Source organism: Bombina bombina, chromosome 5 (genome assembly GCF_027579735.1).
Source record: "Bombina bombina isolate aBomBom1 chromosome 5, aBomBom1.pri, whole genome shotgun sequence".
NCBI lineage: Eukaryota > Metazoa > Chordata > Amphibia > Anura > Bombinatoridae > Bombina > Bombina bombina.
The window spans coordinates 576,480,764-576,499,548 of NC_069503.1; the positions used below are offsets into that span (position 1 = coordinate 576,480,764).

At 39.4% G+C, this 18,785-nt stretch overlaps 1 protein-coding gene across 2 annotated transcripts in view; it reads right to left on the reverse strand.

The window, feature by feature from the left end:
• The window catches only part of LOC128660597 (collagen alpha-1(XV) chain), a 674,535-nt gene that overhangs the window by 76,669 nt on the left and 579,081 nt on the right, over window positions 1-18,785 (reverse strand). For both annotated transcript variants that reach the window (XM_053714523.1, XM_053714522.1), the window contains exons 33-34: window positions 15,642-15,691; window positions 11,325-11,408 (exon numbers count right to left, since the gene is read on the reverse strand). In XM_053714523.1, coding sequence (XP_053570498.1) covers window positions 11,325-11,408; window positions 15,642-15,691 — 134 coding nt within the window. The remainder of the gene's footprint in view (window positions 1-11,324; window positions 11,409-15,641; window positions 15,692-18,785) is intronic.

The window sequence follows — 18,785 nt, forward strand, 5'->3', positions numbered from 1 at the left end:
AATAAAAACGTTGCTTTGTATTTTTTATGTCAAATTTAATTATTGTTATTTTACTAATGGGAACAAACCTTTGCTAAAAGTTTTGTTGTTTTAAAGTTTGATGCTATAACTGTTTTTCAGTTCACTATTTCAACTGTCATTTAATCGTTAGTACCTCTTTGAGGCACAGTACGTTTTTTGCTAAAAAAGATTATAGCCAAGTTGTAAGTTTTTTGCTAGTGTGTTAAACATGTCTGACTCAGAGGAAGATATCTGTGTCATTTGTTCCAATGCCAAGGTGGAGCCCAATAGAAATTTATGTACTAACTGTATTGATGCTACTTTAAATAAAAGTCAATCTGTACAATGTGAACAAATTTCACCAAACAGCGAGGGGAGAGTTATGCCGACTAACTCGCCTCACGCGGCAGTACCTGCATCTCCCGCCCGGGAGGTGCGTGATATTTTGGCGCCTAGTACATCTGGGCGGCCATTACAGATAACATTACAAGATATGGCTACTGTTATGACTGAAGTTTTGTCTAAATTACCAGAACTAAGAGGCAAGCGTGATCACTCTGGGGTGAGAACAGAGTGCGCTGACAATGCTAGGGCCATGTCTGATACTGCGTCACAGCCCGCAGAGCATGAGGACGGAGAGCTTCATTCTGTGGGTGACGGTTCTGATCCAAACAGATTGGACTCAGATATTTCAAATTTTAAATTTAAATTGGAGAACCTCCGTGTATTACTAGGGGAGGTCTTAGCAGCTCTCAACGATTGTAACACCGTTGCAATACCAGAGAAACTGTGTAGGTTGGATAAATACTTTGCGGTACCGGCGAGTACTGACGTTTTTCCTATACCTAAGAGACTAACTGAAATTGTTACTAAGGAGTGGGATAGACCCGGTGTGCCGTTCTCACCCCCTCCAATATTTAGAAAGATGTTTCCAATAGACGCCACCACTCGGGACTTATGGCAAACGGTCCCCAAGGTGGAGGGAGCAGTTTCTACTTTAGCTAAGCGTACCACTATCCCGGTGGAGGATAGCTGTGCTTTCTCAGATCCAATGGATAAAAAATTAGAGGGTTACCTTAAGAAAATGTTTGTTCAACAAGGTTTTATATTACAACCCCTTGCATGTATCGCGCCGATTACGGCTGCGGCAGCATTTTGGATTGAGTCGCTTGAAGAGAACCTTAGTTCATCTACGCTAGACGACATTACGGACAGGCTTAGAGTCCTTAAACTAGCTAATTCATTCATTTCGGAGGCCGTAGTACATTTAACCAAACTTACGGCTAAGAACTCAGGATTCGCCATACAGGCACGTAGGGCGCTGTGGCTAAAATCCTGGTCAGCTGATGTTACTTCTAAGTCCAAATTACTTAATATACCTTTCAAGGGGCAGTCCTTATTTGGGCCCGGTTTGAAAGAGATTATCGCTGACATTACAGGAGGTAAGGGCCACGCCCTACCTCAAGACAAAGCCAAAGCTAAGGCTAGACAGTCTAATTTTCGTCCCTTTCGGAACTTTAAAACAGGAGCAGCATCAACCTCCACTGCACCAAAACAGGAAGGAGCTGTTGCTCGTTACAGGCAAGGCTGGAAGCCTAACCAGTCCTGGAACAAGAGCAAGCAGGCCAGGAAACCTGCTGCTGCCCCAAAGACAGCATGAACCGAGAGCCCCCGATCCGGGACCGGATCTAGTGGGGGGCAGACTCTCTCTCTTCGCCCAGGCCTGGGCAAGAGATGTTCAGGATCCCTGGGCTCTAGAGATCATATCGCAGGGATACCTTCTAGACTTCAAATTATCTCCCCCAAGAGGGAGATTTCATCTGTCAAGGTTGTCAACAAACCAGATAAAGAAAGAAGCGTTTCTACGCTGCGTACAAGATCTGTTATTAATGGGAGTGATCCATCCGGTTCCGCGGTCGGAACAAGGACAAGGGTTCTACTCAAACCTGTTTGTGGTTCCCAAAAAAGAGGGAACTTTCAGGCCAATCTTAGATTTAAAGACTCTAAACAAATTCCTAAGAGTTCCATCGTTCAAAATGGAAACTATTCGGACAATCTTACCCATGATCCAAGAGGGTCAGTACATGACCACAGTGGATTTAAAGGATGCTTACCTTCACATACCGATCCACAAAGATCATCACCGGTATCTAAGGTTTGCCTTCTTAGACAGGCACTACCAGTTTGTAGCTCTTCCATTCGGATTGGCTACGGCTCCAAGAATCTTCACAAAGGTTCTGGGTGCCCTTCTAGCGGTACTAAGACCGCGAGGGATTTCGGTAGCTCCGTACCTAGACGACATTCTAATTCAAGCTTCAAGCTTTCAAACTGCCAAGTCTCATACAGAGTTAGTTCTGGCATTTCTAAGGTCGCATGGATGGAAAGTGAACGAAAAGAAGAGTTCTCTCTTTCCTCTCACAAGAGTTCCATTCTTGGGGACTCTTATAGATTCTGTAGAAATGAAGATTTACCTGACAGAAGACAGGTTAACAAAGCTTCAAAATGCATGCCGCGTCCTTCATTCCATTCAACACCCGTCAGTAGCTCAATGCATGGAGGTGATCGGCTTAATGGTAGCGGCAATGGACATAGTACCTTTTGCACGCCTACACCTCAGACCGCTGCAATTATGCATGCTAAGTCAGTGGAATGGGGATTACTCAGATTTGTCCCCTACTCTGAATCTGAATCAAGAGACCAAAAATTCTCTTCTATGGTGGCTTTATCGGCCACACCTGTCCAGGGGGATGCCATTCAGCAGGCCAGACTGGACAATTGTAACAACAGACGCCAGCCTACTAGGTTGGGGCGCTGTCTGGAATTCTCTGAAGGCTCAGGGACTATGGAATCAGGAGGAGAGTCTCCTTCCAATAAACATTCTGGAATTGAGAGCAGTTCTCAATGCCCTTCTGGCTTGGCCCCAGTTAACAACTCGGGGGTTCATCAGGTTTCAGTCGGACAACATCACGACTGTAGCTTACATCAACCATCAGGGAGGGACAAGAAGCTCCCTAGCAATGATGGAAGTATCAAAGATAATTCGCTGGGCAGAGTCTCACTCTTGCCACCTGTCAGCAATCCACATCCCGGGAGTGGAGAACTGGGAGGCGGATTTCTTGAGTCGCCAGACTTTTCATCCGGGGGAGTGGGAACTTCATCCGGAGGTCTTTGCCCAAATACTTCGACGTTGGGGCAAACCAGAGATAGATCTCATGGCGTCTCGCCAGAACGCCAAACTTCCTCGCTACGGGTCCAGATCCAGGGATCCGGGAGCAGTTCTGATAGATGCTTTGACAGCACCTTGGAACTTCAGGATGGCTTATGTGTTTCCACCCTTCCCGCTGCTTCCTCGATTGATTGCCAAAATCAAACAGGAGAGAGCATCAGTAATTCTAATAGCACCTGCATGGCCACGCAGGACTTGGTATGCAGATCTAGTGGACATGTCATCCTGTCCGCCTTGGTCTCTACCTCTAAGACAGGACCTTCTGATACAGGGTCCATTCAAACATCAAAATCTAACTTCTCTGAAGCTGACTGCTTGGAAATTGAACGCTTGATTTTATCAAAACGTGGTTTTTCTGAGTCGGTTATTGATACCCTAATTCAGGCTAGGAAGCCTGTTACCAGAAGGATTTACCATAAAATATGGCGGAAATACCTATACTGGTGCGAATCCAAAGGTTACTCCTGGAGTAAGGTTAGGATCGCTAGGATACTGTCTTTTCTACAAGAAGGTTTAGAAAAGGGTTTATCAGCTAGTTCATTAAAGGGACAGATTTCAGCTCTGTCCATCTTGTTACACAGACGGCTGTCAGAAAATCCAGACGTCCAGTCCTTTTGTCAGGCTTTAGCTAGGATCAAGCCTGTGTTTAAAGCTGTTGCTCCACCATGGAGTTTAAACTTAGTTCTTAACGTTTTACAGGGTGTTCCGTTTGAACCCCTTCATTCCATTGATATAAAAATGTTATCTTGGAAAGTTCTGTTTTTAATGGCTATTTCCTCGGCTCGAAGAGTCTCTGAGTTATCAGCCTTACATTGTGATTCCCCTTATCTGATTTTTCACTCAGACAAGGTAGTTCTGCGTACTAAACCTGGGTTCTTACCTAAGGTAGTCACTAACAGGAACATCAATCAAGAGATTGTTGTCCCATCCTTGTGTCCAAATCCTTCTTCAAAGAAGGAACGTCTTTTACACAATCTGGATGTAGTTCGTGCCCTCAAGTTCTACTTGCAGGCAACTAAAGATTTTCGCCAAACTTCTTCCTTGTTTGTCGTTTACTCTGGACAGAGGAGAGGTCAAAAAGCTTCTGCTACCTCTCTCTCTTTTTGGCTTCGTAGCATAATACGTTTAGCCTATGAGACTGCTGGACAGCAGCCTCCTGAAAGAATTACAGCTCACTCCACTAGAGCTGTGGCTTCCACTTGGGCCTTTAAGAATGAGGCCTCTGTTGAACAGATTTGCAAGGCTGCAACTTGGTCTTCACTTCATACTTTTTCCAAATTTTACAAACTTGACACTTTTGCTTCTTCGGAGGCTATTTTTGGGAGAAAGGTTCTTCAGGCAGTGGTTCCTTCTGTATAATGAGCCTGCCTTTCCCTCCCGTCATCCGTGTACTTTTGCTTTGGTATTGGTATCCCAGAAGTAATGATGACCCGTGGACTGATCACACATAACAGAAGAAAACATAATTTATGCTTACCTGATAAATTCCTTTCTTCTGTTGTGTGATCAGTCCACGGCCCGCCCTTTTTTAAGGCAGGTAAATATCTTTTAAATTATACTCCAGTCACCACTTCACCCTTGGTTACTCCTTTCTCGTTGATTCTTGGTCGAATGACTGGGACTGACGTAGAGGGGAGGAGCTATATGCAGCTCTGCTGGGTGAATCCTCTTGCATTTCCTGTTGGGGAGGAGTTATATCCCAGAAGTAATGATGACCCGTGGACTGATCACACAACAGAAGAAAGGAATTTATCAGGTAAGCATAAATTATGTTTTTTCAAATAAAGATAGCAAGAGAACGAAGAAAAATTGATAATAGGATTAACTTAGAAAGTTGCTTAAAATTGCATGCTCTACCTGAATCATGAAAGAAAAAATTTGGGTTCAGTGTCCCTTTAATATCAATAGAATGTATTGGCTCAAATGGAGCCTGCTACAGAACCTTGAGAACCAGATTAAGACTCCAAGGAGGAGCAGTTGACCTAAACACAGGCCTGATTCTAACCAAAGCCTGGGCAAAAGATTGAACATCTGGCAAAATTGCTAGACGCTTCTGCAGAAGAATCGACAGAGCCGAGATCTGACTCTTTAGGGTACTAACTGATAAACCCTTCTCTAGACCCTCCTTAAGAAAGGACGGAATACGGGGAATTCTCACCCGACTCCAAGAAAAAACCCTAGAACCGCACCAATGAAGGTATTTACGCCCTCCCTTATAATTAATCATGCGAGTAACAGGCTTATGAGCCTGAATCATAGTCTCAATAACCTTCACAAAAAAACCTGTGTTCAATCTTCAAGCAGTCAGCTTCAGAGAGACTAAGTTCGGATGGAGGAAGGGACCCTGAAGTACAGGCAATTTCCACGGGGGAAATGACATCTTCACTAGGTCTGCAAACCAAGTTCTGCAAGGCCATGCTGGAGCTATTAGAATCACAGAAGCCTGCTCCTGTTTGATCCAAGCTATCACCCGAGGAAGGAGGGCAACCGGAGGAAATGGATAAATTAGACCGAAATCCCATGGCACTGCCAGGGCGTCTACCAGAGCTGCTTGAGGATCTCTTGATCTTGCTCCGTATTTTGGAAGCTTGGTGTTTAGACGAGATGCCATCAGATCAAGCTCCGGAACTCCCCATTTGAGGGTTACCATAGAGAAAACTTCCGGATGGAGAGTCCATTCTCCTGGATGAAACGTCTGCCTGCTTAGATAATCCACTTCCCAGTTGTCCACCCCTGGAATATGAATTGCAAAGAGATGACAATTGTGAGACTCTGCCCACTGAAGAATGCAAATCACCTCCTTCATAGCTAACAAGCTCAGAGTTTCTCCTTGGGGATTGATATATGCCACCAAAGTGATGTTGTCCGATTGAAATCTGATAAACTGGACTAAACTCAGTTGAGGCCAAGCTGTTAGTGCATTGAGAATTGCTCTCAATTCTAGGATATTTATAGGGAGGGCAGACTCCTCCTGAGTCCAGAGTCCCTGAGCTCTTAGGGACCCCCAAACGGCACCCCAGCCTAACAGGCTGGTATCCATGGTCACAATCTCCCAAGAAGGTCTCAGGAAACAAGTGCCCTGAAACAGGTCCTGGGAGATCCACCAAGACAGAGAAATTCTTGTCTGAGAGTCTAAACCTATCCTCTGAGAGAGATCTGAGTGGTATCCGTTCCATTACTGGGCATACATAACTGTAGAGGTCTCAGATGGAAGCGAGCAAATGGAATATGTTCATGGATGCCACCATGATACCAATTACTTCCATGCATACTGCCACTGTTGGACGAACACAGGACTGAAGAGAACAACAGGCCTCTAGAAGCTTGAATTTTCTAACCTCTGTCAGCAAAATCTTCATAGATGCTGAGTCTATTATTGTCCCCAGAAAACATACCCTGGTACGTGACACCAAGGAACTTTTCCCTAGATTCACCTTCCACACGTGACAGCGGAGAATAGCTAACAGAGAACCTGTATGGAATTTTGCTAACTGAAAAGATGGCGCCTGAACCAAGGTATAATCCAGATAAGGAGCCACCACAATCCCTAGAGATCTGGCCACAGCCAAAAGAGTCCCTAGAACCTTCGTAAAGATTCAAGGAGCAGTGGCAAGGCCGAAAGGAAGGGCTACAAATTGTAAATGCTGATCCAAAAAAGCAAACCTCAAGAACTTGAAATGTTCCCTGTGGATAGGCACCTGAAGACACGCATCCTTCAGGTCTATGGTGGTCATAAATTGACCCTCCTGAACTAGAGGGATAATAGAACAAATAGTCTCCATTTTAAAGAACAGAACCTTGAGAAACTTGTTGAGAGACTTGAGGTCTAGAATGGGTCGAAAAGTTCCCTCCTTTTTGGGAACAACAAAAAGATTTGAATAAAATCCCTGACCCTGTTCTGCTAGAGGAACTGGGATAATTACTCCCAGAGAAGACAGATCCCTTATGCAGTTTAAGAAGGCCTCTCTCTTTACCTGGTTTACAGATAATCTTGATAATAGAAATCTGTCCCTGGGGAGACAAGATTTGAATCCTATCCTGTATCCCTGGGAGACCACATCCACTGCCCAAGGATCTGGAACATCGCGAATCCAAGCCTGCTGAAAGAAGGAAAGCCTGCCCCCCACCTGATCCAGCACTGGATCAGGGGCGGCCCCTTCATGCTGACTTGGCGTCACCAGAAGGCTTTCTGGATTGCTTACCCTTATTCCAGGGCTGGTTACTCTCCAAGAAGTCTTGACTTGCTCAGATTTAGTAGATGAGGAAGATTTCTGTCCCTTGAAGTTACAAAAGGAACGAAAATTTGAAGTCTGACGACCCTTGGGTCTATTTCTCTTATCCTGTGGTAAAAAAAACTCCTTTCCCATCAGTAAACGTGGAATGATCTCAGACAGACCAGGAACAAATAAAGTCTTACCCTTAAAAGGTAGAGACAGAAGCTTGGATTTTGAAGTCACATCCGCAGACCAAGATTTTAACCAAAGGGCTCTGCGGGCTAGTATAGCAAAACTAGAAATCTTGGCTCCCAGCCTGACAACTTGCATACTGGCATCACAGATAAAAGTATTAGCCAGCTTTTAGAGCCTTGATCCTATCTTGGATCTCCTCTATCGTAGTCTCATCTCAAATTTAATCAGACAATGAGTCGCACTAATAAGAGGCTGCACCAGCAACTGTCGCAATACTAGCAATTGGTTGCCACTGCAAACCCTAATGAAGAAACAGCTTTCTTAAATAACCCTCCAGTTTCTTATCCATAGGGTCTCTAAAAGAGTAACTATCCTCTCTTAGCTAAGGTATTTATAGCACCCTCTACTCTAGGAACAGTGCGCCACAGATCTCGAACTGAATCAGCCATAGGAAACATCTTTTTAAACACTGGAGATGGGTTTAAAGGAACACCCGGCTTCTCTTATTCCTGAGAGCACTGCATGTAAATCTGTAGAAGGCTGGGACATGTTAGAGGAAGGCTGAGACAACACCTGAACAGCATTTTCCTGAGAAAAAAGAAGGCTCAAATAAGGAATCCTTATCCTTAGATAATAAAATCATATTAAGGCAAGAGGAACAAAATTGCACAGGAGGTATAACCTGGGCATCTGCACAATAAAGACATTTATAAAATGACAGAGAAAGCTTGGGATCAGCATCCATAATAAATAAAAAAGCCCTTTATTTCCCTTATACTCTCATTTCTATATACATAATTAGAATAAAAAAAACTTTAGGCATAGATAGCAAATAATTTATTAAAACCGGCACCTCTACACCCCAGCCATGCTGGAGAGACTCACCCAACCGGTAACCAGGAATCCAATCCACACCAGCAGATAAAATAATCCTGTTCAAACTGCAGATCCTGGAAAGCTGCAAACATCAGAGAGAAGCAACAGGCAGAAAAAAAGATCTAATGCCAGAAAATCTGCTCTGTTCCCTTGAAAATCCGGCTTCCAAACAAACCGTTCAGCACTCAGGAAGTAACTGAGCAGTCACATGATACAAATTCAAAAGTGAGATGCGGTAAAAAGAACCACCGGCAACAACCTCCTTAAAGAGATATTCCCCAAATAAAAAAAAAAGGTAAACTTGTGCAAATAAACCCCCATAGCCAAAATAAAAAAAGCCTTCACATGACAGAACAGGGCCCTGAACTGCTACCCAATAAATCCCCAATCTTGAAAAGTGATATTCAGCCCCATAAGGATCCACCTTGTCTCTAAGTTTCCTTTTTTCTTTTTTTTTCTTTTTTTTTTTTAAAACAAGGAACTGCATCCTTCTCACCTAGAAGGTAAAAGCACTTACCTGTTGAACCGCTGTAGGGCAGGTACAGCAAACAGGTGAGACAGAATCCTCACTGACATAGACCTATAGATAAAGAAAAAAACAGAGTAACCAACCCTGGTTTTCTATATAGGGGTAGTAAAAAATGTTGGAAGGTAAGCAAAGACCACCTCGCCGTCTTCCAACTGCTAAAAGCCACCACTAGTAATTGAATAGATTTGTGGACTCTCCATGCCATTGGAAAGAAATATTGTTTAATGTGCATATTGTAATGTAAAATATTTTCATTATCTCCATAGTTAAACATGTCTAAACATATAAATCCATGTTTCTCTATGTATGTGTATGTATGTCAATGTAAAATCCCTTTGTCTGCTTTTTTTTTTCTACCGAGATCTCACAACTTTTATCCCTTATACCTTTTGTGTGCATAATATTTTTTTAGAATCATTTTTATTAGACAGTGTTAATATAAGTAACTGTACTTTGTAATGTACTTTTATGTTGCGCAAACCTGTTAACTACAGCTCTTCGAGCGTGGAAAGGATTGTTGCATAAAAGGCGAATGCGTGCGGGCAATTGCGATTTTTTTCAAGACTTGTTATACCTGTGCAATGGAAATTGATTGCAAAAAGACCACATTGCACGTGGGAAACTCATAACACGCTACTTGTAATCTTGTCAAATGGAATAGATCACAATTCTTTACAAAGGCTTATCAAATGATTTATCTACAAAATATCTCACAGACTTTAAAGGTGACTTTCATAAAAAAAATCATTAGATAAACTTTTCTACAGGATTGTAATAGACCCCTATGTGATTTATTCATTTTCAAGGGTTAAAGGGACAGTCTACACCAGAATTTTTATTGTTTTAAAAGATAGATAATCCCTTTATTACCCATTCCCCAGTATTGCATAACCAACACAGTTATATTAATATACTTTTAACCTCTGTGATTACCTTGTATCTAAGCCTCTGCAAACTGCCCCTTTATTTCAGTTCTTTTGACAGGCTTGCAGTTTAGCCAATCAGTGCCTGCTCCCAGATAACTTCACGTGCACGAGCACAGTGTTATCTATATGAAAAACATGAACTAACACCCTCTAGTGGTGAAAAACTGTTAAAATGCATTCTGAAAAGAGGTGGCCTTCAAGGTCTAAGAAATTAGCATATGAACCTCCTAGGTTAAGCTTTCAACTAAGAATACCAAGAGAACAAAGCAAAATTGGTGATAAAAGTAAATTGGAAAATTGTTTAAAATGACATGCCCTATCTGAATCATGAAAGTTTATTTTGCCCTATACTGTCCCTTTAAAGATGCCTCAAAAGCAGCAATACATTTTTGCTTTTGAAGGGACAGTAAAGATAAAGTTAAACTAAAATGGATTGAAAAGAGCATGAAATATTAAACTTTTCAATGTATTTATAATATCAATTTTTGCTTAGTTCTCTTGGTATCCTTTCTTAAAGAGTAATCCTATATGAGCTCAGTTGTGTGCATGCCCTTTTCTTTAGCCATCAGGCAGCAGTGTATGCAACAATGCTTTTAGAAATGTTATACAATGTTGCAAACACTGTTATCATAGAGATTGAAAGAAACATGCACACTCTTAAGCTCCTATCAGCCTTCCTGAGTATATACTTCAACAAAGGATACCAATAGAATAAAGCAAATTTAATAGAAGTAAAGTGGAAATGTATTTAAAACTACATGCTTTGCCTGAATCACAAGTGTTTAATTTAGATTTTACTGTCCTTTTAAGGCTGTTGATTTTTGGCTACACACATATGCCACTTGTGATTGGCTCACCAGGCATGTTCAGGAGCAGAACAGCAATGCTGCTCTGAAGTTTACTTTAGCTATGTTTTAAGCCCTTGTGATAGTGCAATAACAAACTTCCCTATATTTCCCAGATCCAGTTCAGGACTGTGAGGCTTAGATTGAAACAAGGAGACCCATGAGTAGCGTTGGAAGTGATCTTTAGAAAGAATGATGGGGGCAGAGCCGAGGTAAAAGTATTTGTATGGTTGAGGTTAGGACATTATATGGGTGGGGCCAATTTAATCCATAGAGGAGGTTAATGATATTACATCATAAAATCGCAACATTATGAGGCAGATGGCGCTTCAAGGGAGACAGTTGGTAGCTCCTCAATAATAAATGTTCTAATTTATATGAGCATTTTCTTATGTCCTTTACTTATTTAGCAGTCTATAATTAATTAAACCTGATGTTAATCAGAACAAATATAAATAACAGAATATACAACAGAATGTAATGAAATCTTTTTTTAATAATATAAATCATTACCATATCTCCGGGTGGTCCAGGCGGCCCTTGCGGTCCTTGTAGAAAATACCCATTGCTCAAATCTCCTTTTTCCCCTTTTTCACCCTATTAAATAAAGCACATTCATTAGCACTACATTATTTCTACACCAATATGAACTATAGATGTGAAATAGTGGACAGGTCTAATGGTCTATTACAAAGAAAACTCAAGCTGCTTAGATTTTTAACATTAATGGTAATTTAAAGAAATAATTAATTGCAAAGTTTGAACTTATGCATAAGGGGCGTGTCATGTGCCTACAAAACAATGCATAGCATATTCTAACAAAATGACCATTTTAAATGGTTTTAAAACGTACATTTTTGTCTTCTATCAACGATATATTTTTGCATCTCATATATAAATAAAAAAAATATTTTAATGTTCTTTTTAAAAGGAAAATGAAACCCAAATTTTATCTATCATGATTCAGATAGAGAATGTGATTTTAAACAACTTTCCAATTTACTCCTATTATGTCATTTGTTTTGCTACCTTGGTATCCTTTGTTAAAAAGAATACCTAGGTTAGCTCAGGAGTTGTTGATTGATGACTGCACATATAAGCCTTATGTCATTGGCTCACCCAGTGTGTTCAGCTAGCTGCCAGTAGTGCATGGCTGCTTCATCAACAAAGGGTACCAAGAGAATGAAGCAAATTAGATATTAGAAGGAAAATTGTTTAAAATTGTATTCTCTGAATCATGAAAGAAAACGTTTGGGTTTTGCGTCCCTTTAAGCTGAGGATGGGAAAGTCATTGAAAAGAAAAAAAACTAGTAACACAGACTACATGTGGAGGAAAAAATGATAAAGAGAAGCTAGAGGGATAAAATATGTCTAATCCATTCTTGACAATAGGATTATAACATCTTAAAGGAACACAGTACTATCTTGGCTCTATTCTGTGTACAAGATAATATTTACCTTGTATTGTAGTGCTTTATTTTTTTGGATTAATGGAATTTCTCTGTTAAAGGGACATGAAACCCAACTTTTTCCTCATGAGTCAGAGCATACAGTTTTAAACTACTTCCTAATTTACTTCTATTCTAAAATTTTCTTTGTTCTCTTGGTATCTTTTGCTGGAAAGCATGGACATAAGCCCAGGAGCGTGCACGTGTCTGGTGCACCATATGGCAGCAGTTTTGCAAGAATGTTAACCATTTGGAAGAGCACTATTTCCTGCCATTTAGTACCCCAGAAACCTACCTAGATATCTTTTCAACGAAGAATACCATGGGAAACAAAGCACAATTGACAATAGAGCATACAACTTTATAAAAGTTTCCACTTTGCTTCTGTCTGAAACACAAAAGACATTTTCTGTCATATCCCTTTTTAGATCACCGATTTTAAAACCAGTCGCCAGGTCTCCCTAACAGGTCAGATTTTCAGGATTACCTTGTGTGAGAGCAGGTAAAATAACCATTACTAATCAGCTGATTAGTTCACCTGTGCTCTAGATATCCTCAAAATCTGTTCTGCTAGGGAGGTCTCATAAGACAGGTTTGAAAATCAGTGTTTTAGATCAACCATCTTTATTTGGGGGGTAAGGGTCACAATTACCAATATTTCAGCTGTACACACAATTCACTTAGTAAAACTTTAACAACTTTAATTTTTATTTTTCATGCATTCATGATTCAGATACATTTTGTGATTTTAAACAATTTTCCCAATTTACTTTTATTAAATTGCTTATTATTACTATTATCTAATTTGCTTTGTTCTCTTGATATCATTTGTTGAAATGGATACCTAGGTGGCTGCATATATATGCCTCTTGTCATTGGTTTTCAGCTACCTCCCAGTAGTTTATTGCTCCTTCTTCCACAAAGGATACTAAGAGAATGAAGCAAATCAGATAATCGAAGTAAATTGAAAAGTTGTTTAAAATTATATTTTCTATCTGAATCATAAGATATTTGTTGGGTTTCATGTTCCTTTAAGGTCTCTTGTGTGTCATACAGTAATAAATTTGCATGAATACTGGGGGGCTATAGTGTACCACAAATTATGATGTTGTTATTCTTCCGAATTCTACCATCTGCTTTCTGAAGTGAACCATAGTTGCAGCTCATTTAGATTTCTTCGTATAGAAATTCCCTTCATGTAGACAAGCGGTTTTTAAACCTGCCCCCAGGCCTCCCTAACAGGACAGATTTTGAGGATATCTGAACTAGAGCACAGGTGAAATAATCAGCTGATTAGTAAACATGGTTATTTTACCTGCTCTCACCCAAGATAATCCTGAAAATCTGGCCTGTTAGGGAAGCCTGAGTACAGGTTTAAAGGGACACTGAACCCAAAAATTTTTGTTCATGATTCAGATAGAGCATGAAAGTTTAAGCAATTTTCTAATTTACTCCTATTATCAAAGTTTCTTCATTCTCTTGGTATCTTTATTTGAAATGCAAGAATGTAAGTTTAGATGCCGGCCCATTTTTGGTGAACATCCTGGGGTGTTCTTGCTGATTGGCGGATAAATTCATCCACCAATAAAAAAGTGCTGTCCAAAGTACTGAACCAAAAATAAAAGCTTAGATGCCTTCTTTTTAAAATACATATACTAAGAGAACGAAGAAAAAATGATAATAGGAGTAAATTAGAAAGTTGCTTAAAAATGCATGCTTTATCTGAGTCACGAAAGAATTTTTTTGGGTTCAGTGTCCCTTTAAGAACCCCTGATGTAGACTATTACAGTTTTTCTTGAGACATTTTGATATGAAAAGTTAATATTAAAGGGAAAGTCTACAATATAATTTTTATTGTTTTAAAAGATAGATAATCCCTTTATTACCCATTGCCTAGTTTTGCACAACCAACACAGCTATATTAATATACTTTTTACCTCTGGGATTACCTTGTATCTAAGCATCCGTCAACCCCATGATCACATGACTGTGACTATTTAAAATCTATTGACTTGCATTTAGTACTGTGTTGTGCTAAATCTTAAATAACTTCTCGGGTATGAACAAATTGTTATCTATATGGCCCACATGAACTAGCAGTCTCCTGTTGTGAAACGCAAATACATAAGCATGTGATTAAGAGGCGTTCAATAGAGCCTTTGAAAAAGGCAGAAATTTAGAGGTTTAAATGTTATAAAGTATATTAATCTAACAATGTTGGTTGTGCAAAGCTGTGGGGAATGGATAGTAAAGGTGTTGTTTATCTTTTTAAACAATAACAATTTGTGTGTAGACTAAATTTGTCTGGCTAAATTTACCAAGAGGGCCTGTAAAAGCATATTGAGTTTAGAAGGGTGCCATGTATTTCAATCCCTTTTCATGATAATTTATTCTCCAACATCTATTTATTTTAGGTAAAATTGCTATTTAATACTATTTAAAAATGTGATACAGAACAACATAAATCTGTGAAACATAAAATATAAACTGAAGAGGAACTCTATTGTAGAATATGCCAGGAATTGTAACATAGTATTTTTAAACATTTATGTCCTAAACTGCTTAAAGGGATAGGAAAATCAAAATGAAACTCGCATGATTCAGACAGAACATGTGATTTTAAGACACTTCTAAATGAATTTCTATTTTCAGATGTGCTTTGTTCTCTTGGTATCCCTTGTTGAAAAATAATATGCACATATCCTACACTAGTGGGATCTAGCTGCTGATTGGTGCCTGCACACATTTTGTCTCTTGTGATTGGCTAACTAGATATGTTCATTGTGCAGCCAGAAGTGCAATGCTGTTCCTTCAGCAAAGGTTAAAGGGACACTGAACCCAAATTTTTTATTTTGTAATTCAGAAAGAGCATGCAATTTTAAGCAACTTTCTAATTTACTCCTATTATCAATTTTTTTTTCGTTCTCTTGCTATCATTATTTGAAAAAGAAGGCATCTAAGCTTTTTTTTTGGTTTTAGTACTCTGGACAGCACTTTTTATTGGTGGATGAATTTATCCACCAATCAGCAAGGACAACCCAGGTTGTTCACCAAAAATGGGCCAGCATCTAAACTTACATTCTTGCATTTCAAATAAAGATACCAAGAGAATGAAGAAAATGTGATAATTGGAATAAATTAGAAAGTTGCTTAAAATTGCATGCTCAATCTGAATCACGAAAGAAAATTTTTGGGTACAGTGTCCCCTTAACAAGATAAAACAGCAAAATTTAGTAATGGAAGTAAATGCAAAGTTGTTTAAAATTGTATGTTCTATCCAAATCATGAAAGAAAATGTTGGGGTTTCCTGTCCCTTTAATGTGCAAGGTATAACTCATATATTAATCAGTATAGAAGAACAAACATACAATAGAGAATTTACCTTCATGCCTGCAAGGTGTTGGTTTATGTAGTGGGGAGCAAATGGTAAACCTGAAAAAAAAATCCATGTCAATATTGTTATGCCGTAATTAATACATTTTTGTTTTATTAAAACTAGGTAAATTAAACATAAGTTACAAAACTCAAACATACAGTCAGCATGTAAAGAATTATAAAATGCATTCTCTAATAACAACCAATGGTTTCTTATTAAACCAGATATAGATCATTGAAACTCACAAATCTTGTATTCTGCACATATGATACATTACAAACTATTTGTATAACATATGTGTTATAAAGTTTTGATACATTTGATCTGTTCTATAGTTTTGTCAGTTTCAGAAGTGTTTGTTTTGTTTAGCCAATCAGGAAACAATACAGATGTGTAAGATACTACACATTTCTTTCATTAGACTAGCGGCCAAGCTACCAATAAGTTAGTGAATATGGGTTTTCTGTAGCATAACAAAGATGAAATTATTTTTAATGGGAAAAGACTAATGTTTTACAAACTGTTTTTTTTCTATGCAGTTTTTTTCAGTTTCTTTTATTAAAATCACATTAAGTTATTAGTCCTAAAATTGTGGCATATTTATTTTATTTAAGATTCATTTCAGGTAGTGTTTTTTTTTTTTACCCAGTCTAATATTTTAATTTGATATTCACAATTTACAAGTGAGGATACAATAAAGAAATTATAAAGTATTTTGAATGTGCGGATTGTAATTGATTTGTATTTGACCTACAGTATATCTCATTAAAAGTCTGCAGTTGCTCATTTGACTCCTGAATATGAAATAACTCTTTAATTAACACATTGAAACACAAAACTATGATCATATATTTATAATAAACATTCTTACAAAATAAATCATTTTTTTTCCTTTCATGATTCAGATAGAGCATGCAATTTTAAGAAACTTTCTAATTTACTCCTATTATTTTTTTCTTCGTTCTCTTGCTATGTTTATTTAAAAAATCAAGCCTGCCCATTTTTGGTCCAGGACCTGGGTACCGCTTGCTGATTGGTGGCTAAATGTAGCCACCAATCAGCAGGCACCACCCAGGTGATGAACCAAAAGAGGGCTCGTTCCTAACCTTACATTTCTGCTTTTTCAAATAAAGATAGCAAGAGAACAAAGAAAAATTTAAAATAGGAGTTAATTAGAAAGCTGCTTCAAATTGCATGATCTGACTGAATCATGAAAGAAAAAAATTGGGTTTAGTGTAAGCTAACTACTCTCTATGCCTTTGCTTGATTTTATCTAACTTGTGGCTTTTGTAGAAATGCATAAGCCTTCCATGAGATAAGCGTTACTAAAATGAGACAAGTGAAATAGTTAATTCCAGGAGTTTATTTATGAGTTGTTTTTTTTTTTTTTGGGGGGGGGGGGGGGGGGGGTTGTACACTAAGAAAAAGACTCACATCCAGATTACCATATTCTCTTTAGTAAAATTCTAGGGAGCATTTATACAATGCAGGCAAACTATTAAATAAGGCCTAACCTGTTTACACTCACATATGCTGAAACATTTATTGACCCCTTAATGACCAGCGATGTACCCTGAATGTCAGTGGTCTTTCAGTGGGGTTTGTTATTTGATAGAGACAAAACCGCATTATTTAGGAGGCCTGCAGGAGGGAAGGAGATGTTAATAGCATGATCTTGCAGCTGGTGCAAGACCCGTGTTATTGTGGGTCAAAAACCCTTAACAACCAGCTATGTACAGGGGCTAAATGGACATGAATCCAAAACATTGTTTCTCATGATTAAGATAGAGAAGGGCCAGTGGTTTGCTTACATTATTTAGTCAAAAAGTCCCAGAAAATATGGACTTTATGTTCCTTTAAGAATTAATTCACAAGATTTGATCTCACAAAATTATACTAACATGTAGCTAAACTACTGTTAATATGTGCTCTCCTGCTCCAGAGCTTCTTCTTGACAAAGCTACCCATACCCTGCTTTCTCGTTGTGACTTATATTCAGCGCACTTTTGGCTAGATTTAGAGTTTTGTCGGTAATGACCCGCGTAGCTAACGCTGGCTTTTTTCCCCCCGCACCTTTTAAATACCGCTGGTATTTAGAGTTCACAGAAGGGCTGCGTTAGGCTCCAAAAAGGGAGCGTAGAGCATATTTACTGCCACTGCAACTCTCAATACCAGCGGTGCTTACAGGCGTGGCCAGCTTCAAAAACGTGCTCGTGCACGATTCCCCCATAGAAAACAATGGGGCAGTTTGAGCTGAAAAAAAACCTAACACCTGCAAAAAAGCAGCGTTCAGCTCCTAACGCAGCCCCATTGTTTCCTATGGGGAAACACTTCCTAAGTCTGCACCTAACACCCTAACATGAACCCCGAGTCTAAACACCCCTAACCTTACACTTATTAACCCCTAATCTGCCGACCCCGCTATCGCTGACCCCTGCATATTTTTTTAACCCATAATCTGCCGCTCCGTACACCGCTGCAACCTACATTATACCTATGTACCCCTAATCTGCTGCCCCTAAAACCGCCGACCCCTATATTATATTTATTAACTCCTAATCTGCCCCCCACAATGTCGCCGCCAGCTACCTACAATAATTAACCCCTAATCTGCCGACCGGACCTCACCGCTACTATAATAAATGTATTAACCCCTAATCCGCCTCACTAACCCTATAATAAATAGTATTAACCCCTAATCTGCCCTCCCTAACATCGCTGACCCCTAACTTCAAGTATTAACCCCTTATCTGCCGACCGGACCTCACCGCTACTCTAATAAATGTATTAACCCCTAAAGCTAAGTCTAACCCTAACACTAACACCCCCCTAAGTTAAATATAATTTAAATCTAACGAAATAAATTAACTTTTTTCTGCGGCTGGAGTTTTGTCGTTAGATTTCTAACGCTCACTTCAGCCAAGACTCTAAATACCGGCGTTAGAAAGATCCCATTGAAAAGATAGGATACGCAAATGGCGTAGGGGGATCTGCGGTATGGAAAAGTTGCGGCTGCAAAGTGAGCGTTAGACCCTTTCCTGACTGACTCTAAATACCAACGGTAGCCCAAAACCAGCGTTAGGAGCCTCTAACGCTGGTTTTGACGGCTAACACCAAACTCTAAATCTAGCCGTTTGTTACTGAGCTCAC